The sequence below is a fragment of the Ostrea edulis genome, chromosome 6 (assembly GCF_947568905.1).
Source record: "Ostrea edulis chromosome 6, xbOstEdul1.1, whole genome shotgun sequence".
Taxonomy (NCBI): Eukaryota; Metazoa; Mollusca; class Bivalvia; order Ostreida; family Ostreidae; genus Ostrea; species Ostrea edulis.
Genome location: NC_079169.1, coordinates 17033720 through 17052091, shown reverse-complemented (window position 1 = coordinate 17052091; position 18372 = coordinate 17033720). Strand labels below are relative to the sequence as shown.

Here is an 18372-nt window from a genome sequence, read left to right as displayed (position 1 = left end):
ACATCGTTTTTCCATTCAAAAGATTGGATGCCATATATAGGGACGCACTAATCACCTGAAGTACTAAAATCCTGAGTGACCTTACCAAGCTTATATTTTATCTAAAAATTTACTTTTAAGTTTTAAAGTCTTATTTATGAAGTCAAGTAAAGTTATAAATAAAATTCATGAACCCTATAAACATTTATTTAAAAATTCTGAATTTTATATAGGTCAGATCAATTTATTGTTGGTAGTCAACAAATTTTATACAATGAATGAATTCAATAAGGTTAAATATGTTTTCAACCTCCTTCAATATATGAAGAATTACACATATTAATTATGAAGAATATTTCTTTAAAATTCATTAATAAGAATTTAAAAGTGTATCCTCGGCAAAATGTATGCATGGTAAGGTCAGGTAGGGTTATATTTGTTTAGGTGATTAGTACAACCCAACGTAGGTCATGGATGCCATCTGAAAACAAGTGTTTGTTTTTGTTTTGGGATTTACAAATCTAAATGGTATGCAATGCATAACTAATGCTAATTAGAAGTTAAGTTTCATAAACAGATAACTTATTGGAAGCAAAAAGCATTGTTACTGAGGTGCAGAATAATTGTTAGCACCGGCTGAAGTTGACTGATATTCCACACATGACTATGGACTGTCCCAAGATTTCAACGATCGACGGAGGCGTCTGTCCAAATATCCAGTCCAGCGGAATCTATTTTCTTTTCTTCTTTTTTTCTTTTTTTTGTGAAAAGGAAAAATTACAGCGTCGGAAATATAAAAAGGAGTGAAAAACCATTTTTTTTCCCCCCAACATCCCAAAAAATCAGTGCGGCGAATCCGTAAACCAACTCAATAAAAAAAAAAAACCTAACAAGCTGTATCTGTGCATAGAATGCTCGCTTTAATATTTGGCTCACTAGAACTAATTTAAAAGCACACAGGTATGACCCTGTCATGTAAATTGCCCACGAAAAATGAACTGAAGCATATTTTAAGTAAACGTTTCTGTTCAAATCGGTGAAATTTTAATTTTTTTCTTGGATCAACAGCCGATAAATCAAGACTTAAGAGATGTGGTACAACATGTTCAAATTAGACAAGACTCTTTTCTGAACTTGATTGATGATGGACAAAAAATTCTTTTAATCCATTAGTCTGTTATTCCAAAAAAATTAAATAGGCAATTTTCATCATAATTACATGTATCATCTTTATCAGAAACCATTAACACAATCATTCCCAAACTCTGCTTTATACATGTCGCACTGAAATAATCAACTTCCTGTTTCCTTTCATTTCACATAATGTCCAGAAATGATTCCGAACCAATAAATGAGGATTAAAACCTTTACTATCAAAAAATGTAAAAACTTCTTCCATTAGGGGCATGGTTTTGATCAGTTTGGTGACAAGAGATAATGGTGTCATATACAAGGAACTGATTTGGCCTCAGCCAGTCTGATGCAATGATTGTCATGCTAAAGTTCTCATTGCTTGAAATTGAAACAAACTTTTTAAACCATGCTAATTAAAAGACATTTGTGAAAGGCTTGCAGTTATTCTGAGGAAAAATTGTTTTATCTCTGCTGATTAAAGGCAATGCAGAAAATGCTGGACTTGCACTTGTTGTATAAAGCAGAAAAAACCCCACAAAACTGGATACACAAATTCATAGGAACCAAGTTTGGTAATTTAGCATATGACTAACAAGAGGCCCATGGGCCACATCGCTTACCTGAGTCACCTTGGTCCATATCAGAAGACTTTCCATATATATTTGCATGTAAAACCATAGTCCCTAATATGGCCCCAACCTACCCCTAGAGGCCATGATTTTTGCAAACTTGAATCCATACTATGTCAGAAAGCTTTCATGTAAATGTGAACTTCTTTGGCCCAATGGTTCTTGAGAAGAAGATTTTTAAAGATTTTCCTATGTATTTGTGTGTAAAACTTAAATCCCCTATTGTGGCCCCATCCGACCCCTGGGGGCCAGGATTTTAACAAACCTGAATCTGCACTATATCAGGAAGCTTTCATACAAATCTCAGCTTTTCTGGCTCAGTGGTTCTTCAGAAGAAGATTTTTACCTATATATTTGTATGTAAAACTTTGATCCCGTATTGTGGCCCCATCCAACCTCCGGGGGCCATGATGTTAACAAACTTAAATCTGCACTATATCAGGAAGCTTTCATATAAATCTCAGCTTTTCTGGGTCAGTGGTTCTTGAGAAGAAGATTTTTAAAGATTTTTCCAATATATTTGTATGTAAAACTTTGATCCCCTATTGTGGCCCCATCCTACCCCCGGGGGCCATGATTTGAACAATTTAGAATCTGCACTACCTAATAAAGCTTATCTATAAATTTCATCTTTTCTGGCTCAGTGGTTCTTGAGAAGATTTTTTCATGACCCTACTCTATTTTTACCTTTTCTTAATTATTTCCCCTTGGAAGGTGGCCTGGCCCTTTATTTTAACAATTTAGAATTCCCTTTACCTAAGGATGCTTTGTGCCAACTTTGGTTGAAATTGGCCTTGTGGTTTTTGAGAAGAAGTCAAACATGTTAAAAGTTTACAGGCGGACAGACGGACAGAAGCCTGAATACAGGTGATCAGAAAAGCTCACTTGAGCTTTTAGCTCAGGTAAGCTAAAAAATTGGAAGCTAGACAGACATGCATATATATACACAGCAGACAAATTCTGATCAAGTGAGCTAAAAATACACTACAATGTTCTTTAATGGATATTCAAATACATGTTCACCTGCATATCAGCTAGGGAAATGAAAAGTGCACAAGTATCGTGGCACACCAATGTTTACCTACCTCCACCTACTCAATGAATGGAAACTGAACCAGAGATGGGATTTATTTTAAAAGTAGTCAGATCATTTGATCAACTGAAAAAAAAGTTTTGTGATGCTACCTCCTAATGTTTTTACTTCTTTTTTTTTTTAGTAAACAAAATCAGTTTGTACTAAAACAGTTAAGTTAAAGATTATACTAAGTTCACTATGAAAATATCTGCTGGATATCAAACCAGATGTGCAAAATTCTTTTTCAACCTAGTGTCTGAAATCAAGTTAATTTTTTTTTTATAGAACTGCAATCATTTCAATGTTTGATTAATGTCCTGAATAAATTTAACAAAATCCATTCTATTTTGAGATACAAAATCCATCTATCACACCTGCAGTGTAATCTGCCTTTTGATTGGCTAATGCCCCGAGATCGAAGTCAGTTTAAATGGTGATGAGATGCAAAGTTTTCCATTATGATGTCATAGTAGAATGACACAAAAATGTAAATATTTCATGACAAATCAACTCAACAAAAGGCTGAAAATACCATGAGGTACATTGACATGAGAAATTTAGATTTTAAGGATGTTGATACGGTTTTAATAGTAATTTAACAATTAAACATCCGTTTTTCCACTTCCATGCATCTCGTTTACCATCTTCCCTTTAACATGAATTCTGGGAAAAACTAAGTTTGCAATTATCAACAGCATAGCCATCCTCAAATCCAGGGCCGTAAATTACATGGAGGCGGAGGAGGCAGCTGCCTCCTCCAACTTTTGAGCCCAAAAAAATTAAAATTTAAAGTTCATTAGAATTTATGTTGTTTCCAATAACTAAGAACATGATACCTCCCTTAAAAAGCATTCCAAATCTTTCTTTTAGAATGAGTTAGTCAAGTAACATCTTAGAAGGCCCTAGAATCAAGGATTTTGCACGAAACGTGTTCAGTGTGCACAAAATGTGCTCAGCGTCTGGGGGCCTGGGCGGCCCCCAGACCCCCGCCTAATTTCCTGCCTCCTCCAAATTGAAGGTTAATTTACGGCCCTGAAATCTGAAGACAGAGGATATAGTTATTTCCTAATTTAGATTTATTTTTTCAGCTACCATACTAGTGTACTTAAATACTATAAAAAAAATAATAAACATGCTCAATCTCTCTCTCTCTCTTTCTCTCTCTCTCTCTCTCTCTCTCTCTAAATATATATATATATATAGTAACACAAACAGGAAACAAAGCTGTCAAAAGATTACTTTCAAAAGTTAAATAATTGATCTTAAATAGCTTCCAAGTCTGTCATTCAATAACAGATTTTAAAAATTCACGTTTCCCCACGAAACATTTCCCCCAAGAAACATGCGCAAAAAACATTGCACACAACTTGGCAGTTCTCTGTAAAATACATTTGTTTCTCATCAACTTTTTAAAACAAATATTGTTTGACATATTTCACAGAAATTTAAATAAAACAAGCATAAATATACATGTTTTTCTCATCCTGCATGAGAACTGAAGTTCAAGATGAGTTTGTGCCAAATATATTCCTACAAATACTACAGACATTTTTTATGGGTTGAAAATGGATAAAACAGAAATTGCCATCAAAATTTGAGTACTGTATATTCATACATGTATTAGATAGAATTCTGGGGAAAAAAGTTATACATCATGATTTCCTATATAATGGTTTGCTTTTATCACAAACACAGTATTTGTAACAATTCTCTGATTTCTTGACATATTAAATTTTAAATTTGATGTTATCACTGCAAATGGTGGCAGAGTGAACTCTATCATTTCAATGTCACTTGGAGGCCCAGTAACAGAAGATAAAATGATCTTAATTCTCAGATACAAAATGACATTAATCAGTTCTACATATGAATGGAATTTTGGCCCTACCATAATGGTATAGATGTGTAGTTATTATAAGCACATACATTGTAAACCTCAATTCATCTGTAATTTTTAGCATTAAAAATTACCCCTCTCTCCCTCTTATTCTTTAAACCACTTATTTCTTTTTTCAACCTTGCTAATATGTTTCACCAGCAATACAAATCAACAATAAAAAATATGTTCCCTGCATTCAAGTTTCAAATGAAAAGACTTCAATAAGTAGCATAGGTATTTACATAAAGATAACTCAGGTCAAGCACTTTCCTTTGTTAAAAAAAAACAAATGGTACTGAGTTTTCTCACTATGCATGCAGTACGTATGACAGTGTCATTGATCATGAAGCAATGTTTCAATCTGAGAGTTCACGACTTGACTTATAATTCTTCTGCTTTTGTGAATCAGGGTGATTCAAATCATTTTTCATCACAAGAAAATTCTGTTTTGGAGAGATATTATCCTGGGCTACCAGAACCTCTTCTGCATATTTTCCGTTCAATCATAGCAATATGCTCATCAATTGAAATTAAATCTGACTGGTTTGGAGGAATTTATTTCAAATTATCTCCTCACTGAAATTTTTTGCTCCCTTGTATATTTCTCTTTTAAATAGTTTCACACTTGACGCGTAAACACAGTCTTGATAAAACCCCAGAGAATGTATTTTTCATTTGTTTTGACACTTCTCTTGACATTTATTGTGTTTTGTATTTTTAAACCCAAAAGTTCCATGTCTACAAATTTAGATAGCTTTACAAATGGCGTATTCCTCTTCAAATCCTAATTTTCCCATTGTCTACCACTTGTTCTAACATCTGCTATTACATCAAATGCATTTAAGACCTTGCACACAGAATAGCATTAAAATACCTTCAGAAATATGCTTATTTTTAAAAGACATCCCTTCCGAGAGCTAAAAACTGAACCAGATCAAGAGGGTATGTTTGGGTATTGTTAATTACTGTTTTATGTTAGACACAAGCCAAAAATAATGCAAGACTGGGTCAATCAAACACATCAAACTCTATCAATTCACCAAGAAAAAATGAAAATCTGAGGTGAAATCTGCCAGGGTGCAGCTAGCCAGTCATCTGGGAGGGGGGCTCACTAGGGTGGACAATGCCCCTGGACCTGTACGCAAATAAAAAGGAACTGACTGAGGACTAAGCACCTAGCTGGTTACCCTAGCTGATGCATGCCACTGATTCACATCCATCCACATCATTTGATATTAAAAAAACTGTTCCTCACAGGACAGCGTGTTATTTACGTGACTCGCACCTAATAGACAAATGCCATGCCTCTGTGTCCACTCAGACAAGACAACATTATGTATTCTTCTGTAGACTATCCATCAATTTCTCATCTTCTTTTTTATATATACAAAAACAAGATGGAGTTAACTAATGGCCATCTGACTTTGCAATGACAAGGCAAATTGCAGACTGTCATAAAAATACCCCTCCAAACCTCACTTCACTTTTTCCTATTCAATCTTCAAAGATGATGAAACAATGAGGAGGTGAGAATTCTGTCTCCCTAGTGAACCGTGAGATTTGAGTTTAACATGGAAGTTCAGTAAACACATCGTTTTGGCTTGTCAAGGATAGACAGCTAGAAAATTCATTTTCTTCAGCAACTCTATTTGACTGACTGTTTTTTGGTTGGGGCAATTAAATTCTTCTAACACAGGTTGTGCAGTTAGTTTGTTCTCGCTTAACCTTGCGCCAAGTGCGGATAGTGTTGACGAGTTTATAACATTTGTAATTAAGAACTTTGCATTTAAAATCCTAGTAAGCATATGGACGTGCAAAAAGTGTGAAAAGACTTTATTACATTCAGGAAAAAAACAACTTTTAATAACTGATGCAACGTTAAGGGGAAGGGGGTAGGGTGGGGTGGGGGGTGGGGGGTGGGGGGGTGTTACACACTCTTGATTTCGTGCCACATTTTATAGAACAATTTTATGATGAATTTGAATACTGAAGAGGCACAGTATGTCCCTTTAATTTGACTACAACACTTCTGATGCCCTGTACGAAATGATGTACAGCAAGTAAATGCTTTTCTTCTGCAGTGTCCTTCAATACCAGTCCCATCTTCAGGAAACCGTCAGTAGAATTAATTATCATTTGTTAGAGTCAGTATATGGAAATACATGGGGCATACCAACATTTGTATTGGTCTTGCCCAATGTGAGTGTTACCCCCCCCCACCCCCTTTCCACACACACCACGCTCCGATGTCACTGCACACAAAGGTTACAATGACCAAGCTGCATACACATATTACAAATTCAAAGAGTTGACTGGAATCTGAATCCCTCAGTAGGCTCTGTAGTGGTGTTCAGAGTTTGTAAAACACTTTACTGAACAAAGTAGAGACTTACTTGTCCTTGAATTCTTTGAGAACACGGTTAGTGTAAAACATCCCAGCATCCTGCATGTCCTTCACATACGGACCGGGCGTAGGAGCCTGACAAACACAATGAAAGGCACACGTACATCTTATGTCAGTCTAGAGATCAAATCAAAGTTCACAACCCTATCAAAACTCATTTAATTGTCAATCCTTACTCAACTTTACTCTTTTTGCACAATTATAAGTTTTCTTTATAGACTGAGAAAATGTTGGATCCACCACTCCATCTTTACAATACTCACCACTCGGACCCAGCAAAGGGCAGGTAATGACTCAGCAATGGCCGACAAGTGATTGAACTGTTTACTGGGGCGGTTGTTATCTTTAAATGTCTACAAAATAAAAATAATAAAAATTTCAGATATGTACTATCCCGGGGTTATTACATACTGCTAGACTAGCCTCTATCGATAACTGCATTTATTTGCAGTATTCATTAAATATAAACAGGATCAAAACACATTCTGTTGATTTGGACTGTTTTCACCCAGGAAAATCTAGTCAGGAAATTTACAGGTGTTTAAAATTAGCAGGAATTTCCTCGGAGGGCTGGAGTCAGAATTTAAAAGTGATTAATTTTCACCAAGACCACTGGCTATCAATTTGGTTTGATCGATTGCAGCAATTCAAATACTCAGTTTTATCTGTTTTACTTGGGATTGATTTATTCAGCCCAAACTGATACAGTGATGGTGTTAAAAGTTCAACTGCCTCACTAAATCCTGATACATCATCAGGTTGAAAACATTTCTCACTTTTAAATAAACTTCTTGCAACTTTCAGATTTTGAACAGATAAAATTTTGAAGAAAAAAAAATGTCTGTTTTCTGCCAAATTCCTGGATATAATGTGAGCTCATGTATCCATATTATTGACTTCGAACATCACTACAGTGACACGAGAAGGGTGTGATAGCAATTTGATTGAAATTAGAATCTACAGTGCTTTTCTTTACTCCCACCAGGTTTTTTATTTGTTTTGTTTTTTTAACATTTCAACTTTTCCCTTGCTCAGGTATCCTAACTTTCAGTTTGAGACCTGCACACATGCTGCAGGTGTCTCTGGTCACGGTGGTCTGCCGATGCCACGTGCCGACATTCTGTGGGTCGCCGTGGTTGTTACGAGGCATTAACCTCCATTGTTCTCCTCTCTATGCACAATTAAATAATGCCTAAAAAACTGTTAATTCAATAAAGATGATGTCTTTTGAGCAAAACTAAAAGACTGCAATAATCTAATGAGCGAATTTTTTACGATTCAAAATAAATCAGTCTGAACGTGTTTTTCTCTTTATTCAAGCTTAGTTTCTCAAATACATGTACTTTGCATCCTTTGAACGTGATCAATTTGAAATTTGTAAATATGTACTTTTTATATTTCAAATTGTATGAAAATCAAGCATTCTTTGTATTTTGTGACCTTTTGAGTTATTCATGTCCTTGAAATTGATAGGACCCACTTCATGCTACATGTTATAGATATAATTAATTTAAACAACATTTTATTATGTATAAACATAAGTAGATTAGACTATAGGCTTTGCCTATTGAAGCCTTCTCCTCATGTTATAGATCAGACAATTCCAGGTCAAGATGCATCATGCATCATCTGAGAATTGCAGGAAATGAATTGTATACAAAGATCATAGTGTATTTGATTTCTAACCTTTGACCTTGACACTGATACAGGATCTCAATTTCCCTTCATAATCAATCACCTATGAAAATGTACATGTATGTAGTCAATTCCAATCTACAAACCATGGAAACTGGTCCTTCTATCATCGTCATTATCATTTAATCAGAAATAGCAAAGTAATTGCAATGCTGAGGTATAAATATTTGCCTTGACAATAATGAAATTATCTAGCAAAAAGTATTTTCATGTTTCATGCATCTATGCAGTTCTTCTATGTGACAAGCCTACATTTGATAATTGAATCATGTACTGCAAACACATTCTACAACCAGCAAGTCTTCCATTCTGTAGAACTGCTACTCCATAACTAAAATTTCATTTCTTCTTCAATTTCAGCCCGCATAAAGAACCCAAAGTTTGGCTTTACAAGAATGCCAGACACGATGGCAAAATTAGTAAAAACATATGTCAGATCCTGATTTTCACGTCACTGGATTGAAATCTGAGAGCTAAGTAAGCTCCATGGGGAATTCCGAACATACAGTATATTAAAACATGAAGTCCCTTCAAACGCTTCCTGAGGGTGGGACAAAATAATCAATATCCCCACCAACTGACAAAAGAATTCTTGTATCCTCTCATCTCCGAAATGTATATTTTTAAGTAAATTCCTCCCTTTTGATAACCTGGTAAAACAGAGTTACCTTTCTTACACTAATGAATGCCTAAGACTCCAAGTTACAATGTACTTGTCACCTACAACTGGTCACTCTCACACAGTGGGTGCTTTATAAGGAACAAATTATCAGTTAATTATCACTGATGCGATGATAATTATATCACAAGAAATAGAGAGCAAATCTGTTTAATACAGAATTGTGGACCATTAGTGTCAGCACATTCAAAATATATCATTGTACCTCTCAACGAGTGATAAAATGAATATGACCCGTTAACCCGCTTACACTCATTTGACGATCATTGTATACTGTGATTATTGTCATAGTGAATACACAAGTTATATATGCAGAATATAACATCAAAAGAAATTGGGCTAGGTTAAAGTTCCGTCGTCTGATGAATGAAAGAGATTCCATGTCTGCTTTGCGTTTTGCCATTATATCAGGAGAGGGTTGAATTAAACCTACACACTTCAAAGACAGAGAATTACAAATGTACGTTCCCTAATATTGTAGATATTGACTCTGCAATGTACTTCAGTATTGAAGAATTGGTTTTTATTTTATACCGCTGTTGTGTTTATAACGGTGTTTCAGTGCGCAGACCCTAACGGAATACCACGCTATGATATTTTGTCTGCGCTATATTTAGGGCTGAAATGATTCACCGAAATATTGATACTGTTCAATAGAAACGCTCGATGTTCAATGCATTGTCTTCGGTTTGATTTGTTGTTTAAAATCAGGTTTGGTTAAAACAGCAGGTTTGACCTGTATGTACAGTATAATCTGTGTAAACCGGCTATGTGTGGTTCCAAAGAAATTGGCCGGTTTACACAGAGTCCGGAGTGCAGAATGTTGACAAGAATGAGAGTTGTTTCCCTTGTATTCACTATCTATGCACACGCGTGTAATGATTGCTGACGTTTTGATATATCACAAAAGAATTCAGAATGTAAAAATATAAATGTCAGTTTTTTATTGTCGTACTCATTTGAAAAAGTTTCAATTTTTATTAAACAGCTTAAAATCTGGGAATTATTCGCGCAATTTTCTGTTGGTAAATTGTTGATTTCGTCTAACTAACTGCATATCATCACTGTCTGACTCGCCGGAGAGCTCCGAGAAGGAGGGGCTGCTTTTGGAAAACATAATGGGATTGTTGCCGATTTTGTTTCATTCCAAGAATGTATCGAATTCATCGATTAATTGAACTTTGTCTTTTAATGTTAGTTCTCTTCTCTGTCGTTAGGAGGGCGCCATTACCTCGTGCTTGGTGCTGTCATAATTGAAAAGTGCATTTCCAAAAATCTGGTTTTATTTTAAACTGATTACGACTCATCACCAGTTGCACTCTTTTACTTACCTGAGACTTCCCTTGAGACACCCTTTGTGTAAACCGCGTGCGATCGACCGAATACCGACAGGTTGGTAATGATGTGGGGTGACTGGTTTAAATGCGATAATTAGAGCTAATTATGAGCAGTTGGGACCTTGTGTACACCGAATACAATTGACCGCAACAATTAGGGTGGTGTATCATCCAGGGGCCGGTTTAAACAGGATAATTAAAGTTAATTGATAGCAGTTGGGACTGTGTAAGCCGGCCGATATACAGAATACACAGTATCCGGAGTACAGGGAATTAATGATAAAGGATTTGTTAAAGAAATGTTAGGGACTATATTTTGTGGCCGGAATTGACAGAGTGCCGGAGTACTCAGAGGCCGGTTTGGACAAATTATACTGTATTTTAAAATTGTTTTTACATGCATGAGGTACAAAATGGCATCCGATAACAATCAAACTGTTGATAGCCTCGAGTCTGACAAAAACAGTAATTAATTTAATCAGTTTAAACTACAGAGCCAACGTGCATCTTACTGTTTGGCGGTTTGGAAGCACTTTAATTTTTTAATTAATTGTGAATGTGAACCTTTGTTAGTTAAATTTATCTTCAAAGTTATCATTGGTTTCTTTTATAAAATGCATCGTATTGAAAATATTGAATCATGGCATAAGTATTGCAATATACGTATCGTGAAGGGGACGTATCGTTTCAGCCCTAACTAAATTTCACCATATTTGGAAACTGATGTCAAATTACATGTGTAGGTATTCAATCTTTATCATAACATTTTCTCAATAAAATGTTAACCTTTCACTTTATGATTTGGAACTACTTATATAATAGCATTAAGATTTGGGACTACTTATATAATAGCATATACTAGTATGCCGAAGTCATGCAGGGTTTGACACAGGCTAAAGGCTCGTGCACTATGAGTCCAACCTCGACTACCATTTTGGCATAGTTCAAGCAAATCATAGCGAGCGTTGTGATTTAATTTCAATTCTTAAAAACTAAAAACAATTCCACTATTTGGTCATTATACAATGTAACCCATACACTGTAGCATTATAAGCTCCCTGTCGAGGGGCTAACAAAATGACAATTACCCAAATTCACCATTTGATACCTGTTTCAGTATAATATTAACTGTCAGTATCCAAATTCATACAAAGGATTGTCACATGAATTCATAATACTGATAAATAGTATCTGTGCTCTATAAATATATGTGACATTTATTCTACTTGAATGAATACATTGTTACAACTTTAACATTCATTTTGCATTCCCTCAAAAACCATTCTTCTGAAATATTATTGCAAGCCAAGGGGAGATCTGCCCCTTCAAAATAAAATTCCTGGAGAAAATACTGAACCAGCGAGCAGGGGTAGACATTAACTTTTTATCTCACTTGCAATTGGGCAAGTAAAATTAAACTTTCACTTGTTCCAATTGAAAAACTTTGTTGTCCCGAAATATATTTACACTAGACAATGTATACACCTTTCAACCAATGATGTTAATTATCTCCTTTTACGAGGTCAACCACAATTGGCGAATAACCCTGTTTTCTTTCTTTACACTACCAAATGTAAGAGCTAGGTTACATTTGTGAATTATACATATCAACCTTAAACCAATTACAATCACATTTCCTACTGAAATAACCACTTGCCTCATCAGGCAAGTAGTTATTGAGTTTCACTTGTCAAACTGGGTTTTCACTTGCTTCGGGCAATCAGACAACCATTAACATCCATCCCTGCTAAGTCAACTGCTCTCAGCCACAGCAAAGACGTATTAATCATTTCATAAATCCTAGAAGCATTTGAATACCAAGATAAAGTATTTATTGCCTTACCATTGTCTCTTCTATGACTTTCTTTACTGGATCAAACAATTTTTCCATTACAGGCTGAAAGAGAATAACAAAATTATCAGGACATCAAGACATATTTTTCAAAACTTTAATCAAGTATGATTCTACGTAAAATCAAATGACTTTTGAAAATTAGTGGGTCAATGAATTCGTTCAGAATTTTTGGTTTTGCAAACAGTACTAACTTATTTAAATTCAAAAGCATCAAACTTTACAAGCCAAAGGTTTGCAGTGCACTCTGATTCCCACAAACCCCTGGCAGGCTACACCTCTAAAATTGTGACTCTAATTTCATTTGTTCCAAGCATGAGTCGAGCACCATTAAAATGACTTTTTAATCTACTACAAATCTTTTAGATACCCTCTAGTGTTATTGAACTGTTGCAATTCAAACCTTGTCAATTTTGTTTACAATTTCCTCCCAACATGGTTATCAAAGCTGTTGTCTGATTGGCTTAAGTCAAAATGCAGTACATTTTCAAAATGTTCCTCACATGCAGCAATCTAGTTTTGATTTGCCAAGTGACTTTGTGTGGAGTGGAGAAGATTGCGATAAAGGTCCCCTATAACTGAATTTATTCCTATCATGCTAAAACGATATTTTGATGGAAACTTAATTCAACTGGAGGATAACCTTGAGATAACCTTGAGACATGAGAAAATGACTGTAGGAACAGGACATGTTTCAGACAGATGCAGACCTGAACTGCGATCACTTAGCAACGGCTGACCCCTCTCAAACCCTGGACAAATTGCTAATTTGAAGTTCGTTTTATTTTCACTTGACCCTAATTTTGTGACAGACATATCCAGTATCCACTACTGCCACTGTTATTGGGATAAACAAATTAGGAAATTAATATGAAAGACATGTACAGTTCAATGAATACCTGTCATTAAAACCGTACATGTACATCCTAATTCCTTAAATCAGGTAATCTACTTTGAGCTACAGTGTCATTAATTTATCTTTCTGCTTTTATCATCATTCAGTGCACATAGGTAGAAAATGTACAGATACAAAACAAAAGACCATTCATTTTCTCTTTCTTACCCCAAGGAAACAGTGTATCTAAAGGGGCATTAACACGATTTGAACTGGACATTTTCAAATTTTATTTTCCCATTTTTAATGTTTACAATGCTTAACTAAAGTATTTCTGATGGTCAGCATAAATTTTAATGTCAGTTGTTGAGTTATAAGTAAGATACAGTACACGCAATTCTTTGTTATGTAAACAAGGCACATGTCATATTTTTGTTTACATGTATATTACTGAATAGAAAATACCATGTTTAAAACAAAATGGGGTATGACAAACACTAGAAACTGCTTGTGTTCAGAATTAAAAACAAAATGGGGTATGACAAACACTAGAAACTGCTCGTGTTCAGAATTAAAAACAAAATGGGGTATGACAAACACTAGAAACTGCTTGTGTTCAGAATTAAAAACAAAATGGGGTATGACAAACACTAGAAACTGCTTGTGTTCAGAATTAAAAACAAAATGGGGTATGACAAACACTAGAAACTGCTTGTGTTCAGAATTAAAAACAAAATGGGGTATGACAAACACTAGAAACTGCTTGTGTTCAGAATTAAAAACAAAATGGGGTATGACAAACACTAGAAACTGCTTGTGTTCAGAATTAAAAACAAAATGGGGTATGACAAACACTAGAAACTAGAAAATTTGCTGACCATTAGAAATGCTTTAGTTAAGCATTTTAAACATTAAAGGTGTGGAAAATAAAATGAAAACAATTTCAGTTCAAATTGACCATTAGGAATACCTTCATTAAGCATTGTAAACATTAAAAATGGAATAATAAAATTTGAACATTTTCAGCTCGAGTCGCATCCATGCCCCTTTTAAAAGTGATTTGATCATGCACTATTAAGATGACCCCCACTTTATAATGGCACATCACTTGAAATACAGGGCAAATGGGAGGGGAAGAAAGGGGCAGCTGTTGGAGGAATGGGGGCTGAGGAACAGGGAGATTAGGTGAACAGAAGAGGGAGGGATGGACACCCCCCCCCCCCCCTTCCCCCCGGTGGCAGAAATCTCTTCATCTTTTACCAGCATGTGTGTAATATATCATATTTCACAGGTGAAAATGTTCCAAATAATATATATATATATATATATATATATATATATATATATATATATATATATATATAAGTATATCTAAAACTTTAAAAGCAGCCATTCATACAGATTACAAATAATAACAGTCTTATTATTCTAGAAAATCTCTCTTGGTTTCATTATCCTGTGTGGAATTTATCCAGATATGCACTTACTTCTGAAGGCTTTTTGCTCCTTGATGCTACATAAAGGTACTGTCTAAGGTTCCCAAAACCTTTCTGCACTAGACCTCCCTGAAACAAATTGTTTGTATTACAGCAAATGTCAAGCATGGTGAAAAATTCAATACAAGAAAAATTATCTAGGACAAAAATCTCCTTTTCACTAGCTGGTGCAAATTTCAAACAAGAGGCCCAAGGGCCACATCGCTCACCCGAGTCACTTGGCTCATATTTAAAGATTTTCCCTATATATTTGTATGCAAAACTTTGATCCTCCCTTGTGACCCCATCCTCCCCTGGGGGCCATGATTTTAAGAAACTGAAATATGTCAAAAAGCATTCATGTAAATATCAGCTTTTCTGGCTCAGTGGTTCTTGAGAAGATTTTTAAATGACCCCACCCTATTTTTGCATTATTGTGATTATCTCCCCTTTGAAAGAGACATTGCCCTTCATTTCACCCAAGGATGCTTTGTGGCAAGTTTGGTTGAAATTGGCCCAGTGGTTCTTGAAAAGATGAAAATGGGAAAAGTTTACGACACCAACAACAACAGACAATGGACAAATCTTGATCAGAAAAGCTCACTTGAGCCTTCAGCTCAGGTGAGCTAAAAAGCAATATACATGTATCAATAAGTAAAAGTCAAGTAAAAAAATCATTGGATCATGCAGTTGTTACTTGTTTTAATAAGGTAATTGTCAATGGAAATTGCCTGAAATTGTTCTTTGCTAAACTTGCATGTAAAATGCATGAAAAAAAATCTTTGATTACAATCACTTACTATAGGTAACATTTCAATTACCATGAATTGATATTACACTGTATATCACTTCTAATAGTGACACATGTATCATTTAATAACTTTTAAAGTGATGACTTAACAACGATGCTGATTGAATGAAAAAATTCATTTGATTTCTTAGTTTAAAAAAATTTCGTCCGGAGTTTCATCTGCACTAAGCATGCAGGACTACTTTTCTCTGGAATGCGTCATCCCCATTCTAATCTTAGCACTATTTATAGAACAGGAATTTCCACACAAGCATCATAAACGAAATGCATGTGTTTCATTTTTTTATTGCTACCAAAAATATACTCAACCAAAGATATGAATAAAATACAAATTAATTTAAATAAACAACACACATAGGCCTAGTAATGACATGGCAGAATAGTCAACTTGATGACGTAGGGCACTGACTGGTGGAAGTAGACAGATTATACGAGTTCCCAGTATGTATCGTCTGCTTTACAAGTTCGATAACATGACGAAGCAAGCAAAGACTTTTGATTAATGAAATTGAACTCCATTATATGGGGCTCAGTCAACGAGGGCAATTTATATGAATAGGTGTTAAGCTTTTTACTTGATATTGAAATGGAGCCGAGTCCCATTTCACTGTTCTCACGACACAACAAGTGTTCAACGTCTCCTCGAACGCAATGCAGCATACATCCAGTCACCATTTGTTCTTCCTTAATCTAATTCAGCTTTTAACCATTGCACCTTTAATTTGGTGTATATATACAATGTAATTCATAGCGCATTGATGAAAAAGATTTCCATCCAATTTTTCATTTGAGACATACATCAAAAAAAAAAAGATTTATTTCTTATTATTTAATGATGTTTTTGAAATAGAAAAACATACTTTCTCTCATCAAAAAGCTTGAACTAACGTTTTTGAAATGGCACGTAGGAAAACCTATACGTAACAATGAAAACAACAACAAAACTGGCTGTGCGTTCGGTTGAGTTACTGCGCAGAATTAAATGGATCATACGCCTAATCAAAGGTGCAATGGTTAAAAGCTCATATACTGAAACTTTACAAAATATGATTATAACTCATATTCATATTCACCCTAATTAAGGCATCCTTCCTGTCGATACCAGAAAAACAACTGTACCCATGCAGTATTTTTTCTCTCTCTCTCTCTTCACCCACACACAATACTAGAAATTCTTTTATTTTTCACACACATGTAAACAGCCAGAGTGTACCTTAGGAAGTACACTTATCTACAAACATCAAATGTGATCGATTATTTCTACAAACTATACAAGTCACATAAAATCAGGGAAACTTCAACTAACAAAGTTCATGCCATTTCAAGTATGTGTTGTACGTGATACACAACGCAGCCATTTTTGTTGTTTCAACAAGTTGTTTGTTGAATATTCACGCGATTTACATACAACTTTTAAAATTACCTTGAAAATTACAAGTATAGTTATCGTTTTTTACATAAACATGCCACAGTGTTCAAACACTTATTTCTATTATGTGATATTTATCGATTTATTTTTATTTGGATAATGCATTTATGCAAAAAAGACATTTAGAATATCTTCATCCAACTTTACATGACTTACAAAATTTCTACAAGCCCATCAGACTTCTTGAGTTTTGATTTTCACTGACCCAACCTTAAAATTCACTTCCAACTTGACGCTAACAAAAGTTCACTTAAAAAGACCACCGAGTTTTCATGACGACTGAATTCCGCAGATTTATACAGTTTCAGTTAAGTCCGCATGATCATAAATGCGCAGTTTTATATATGGCCAAAATAACTACTGTATACGTACTTAATCTAGTGCACCTCAAAATAGGCACAATAGGAACTAATGCACTAACTACTGTATATGTACTTAATCTAGTGCACCTCAAAACAGGCACAATAAGAACTAATGCACTAACTACTGTATATGTACTTAATCTAGTGCACCTCAAAATAGGCACAATAGGAACTAATGCACTAACTACTGTATATGTACTTAATCTAGTGCACCTCAAAATAGGCACAATAGGAACTAATGCACTAACTACTGTATATGTACTTAATCTAGTGCACCTCAAAACAGGCACAATAAGAACTAATGCACTAATTAGTGTAATCATGATTCAGCACCTGATCTTTGTTTCATGGAGATTTTCATATCTGAATATATTAGCCATAAATTAGTGCTCTTGCTTCATCACCAAAGCCATTATAAATATAACACATACACATAGGAATCCCTAACATACATTAAAGGTAACAAGATGGCAGTTGTAAGTCTTCATGTGCCCTGGGCTATCTATCACATGCTGAGTCAATGATGGACATGTTTGACTGCAGGGTGTGTGATAATGAGTCCCCATTTGTTCAACACTAATAAAGTGTCTGAAGTAATTCTAACCAGTCAAATTCCTTTGGAATGGTTAATTTCAAATTTTCTGAATTTGATCTTGACTTGACGTGCTTTTGATCTTGTCCTTTACTTAATCAAACATGAATCCCTAACTTGTAAATCTTTGACGCTTCTGACCCAGATTAAAGCGTGGACTAGCTGACAAACATATAGACAGACCACATTGTCAATTATAAGATTC

General features: G+C 35.0%; 1 protein-coding gene across 7 annotated transcripts in view; it reads right to left on the bottom strand.

Moving 5' to 3' along the window:
- The window catches only part of LOC125646869 (adenylyl cyclase-associated protein 1-like), an 81511-nt gene that overhangs the window by 44572 nt on the left and 18567 nt on the right, over positions 1-18372 (bottom strand). For all 7 annotated transcript variants that reach the window (XM_048873454.2, XM_056141710.1, XM_048873458.2 and 4 more), the window contains 4 exons: positions 14986-15063; positions 12655-12708; positions 7364-7453; positions 7090-7175 (listed from right to left, as the gene is read on the bottom strand). In XM_048873454.2, coding sequence (XP_048729411.2) covers positions 7090-7175; positions 7364-7453; positions 12655-12708; positions 14986-15063 — 308 coding nt within the window. The remainder of the gene's footprint in view (positions 1-7089; positions 7176-7363; positions 7454-12654; positions 12709-14985; positions 15064-18372) is intronic.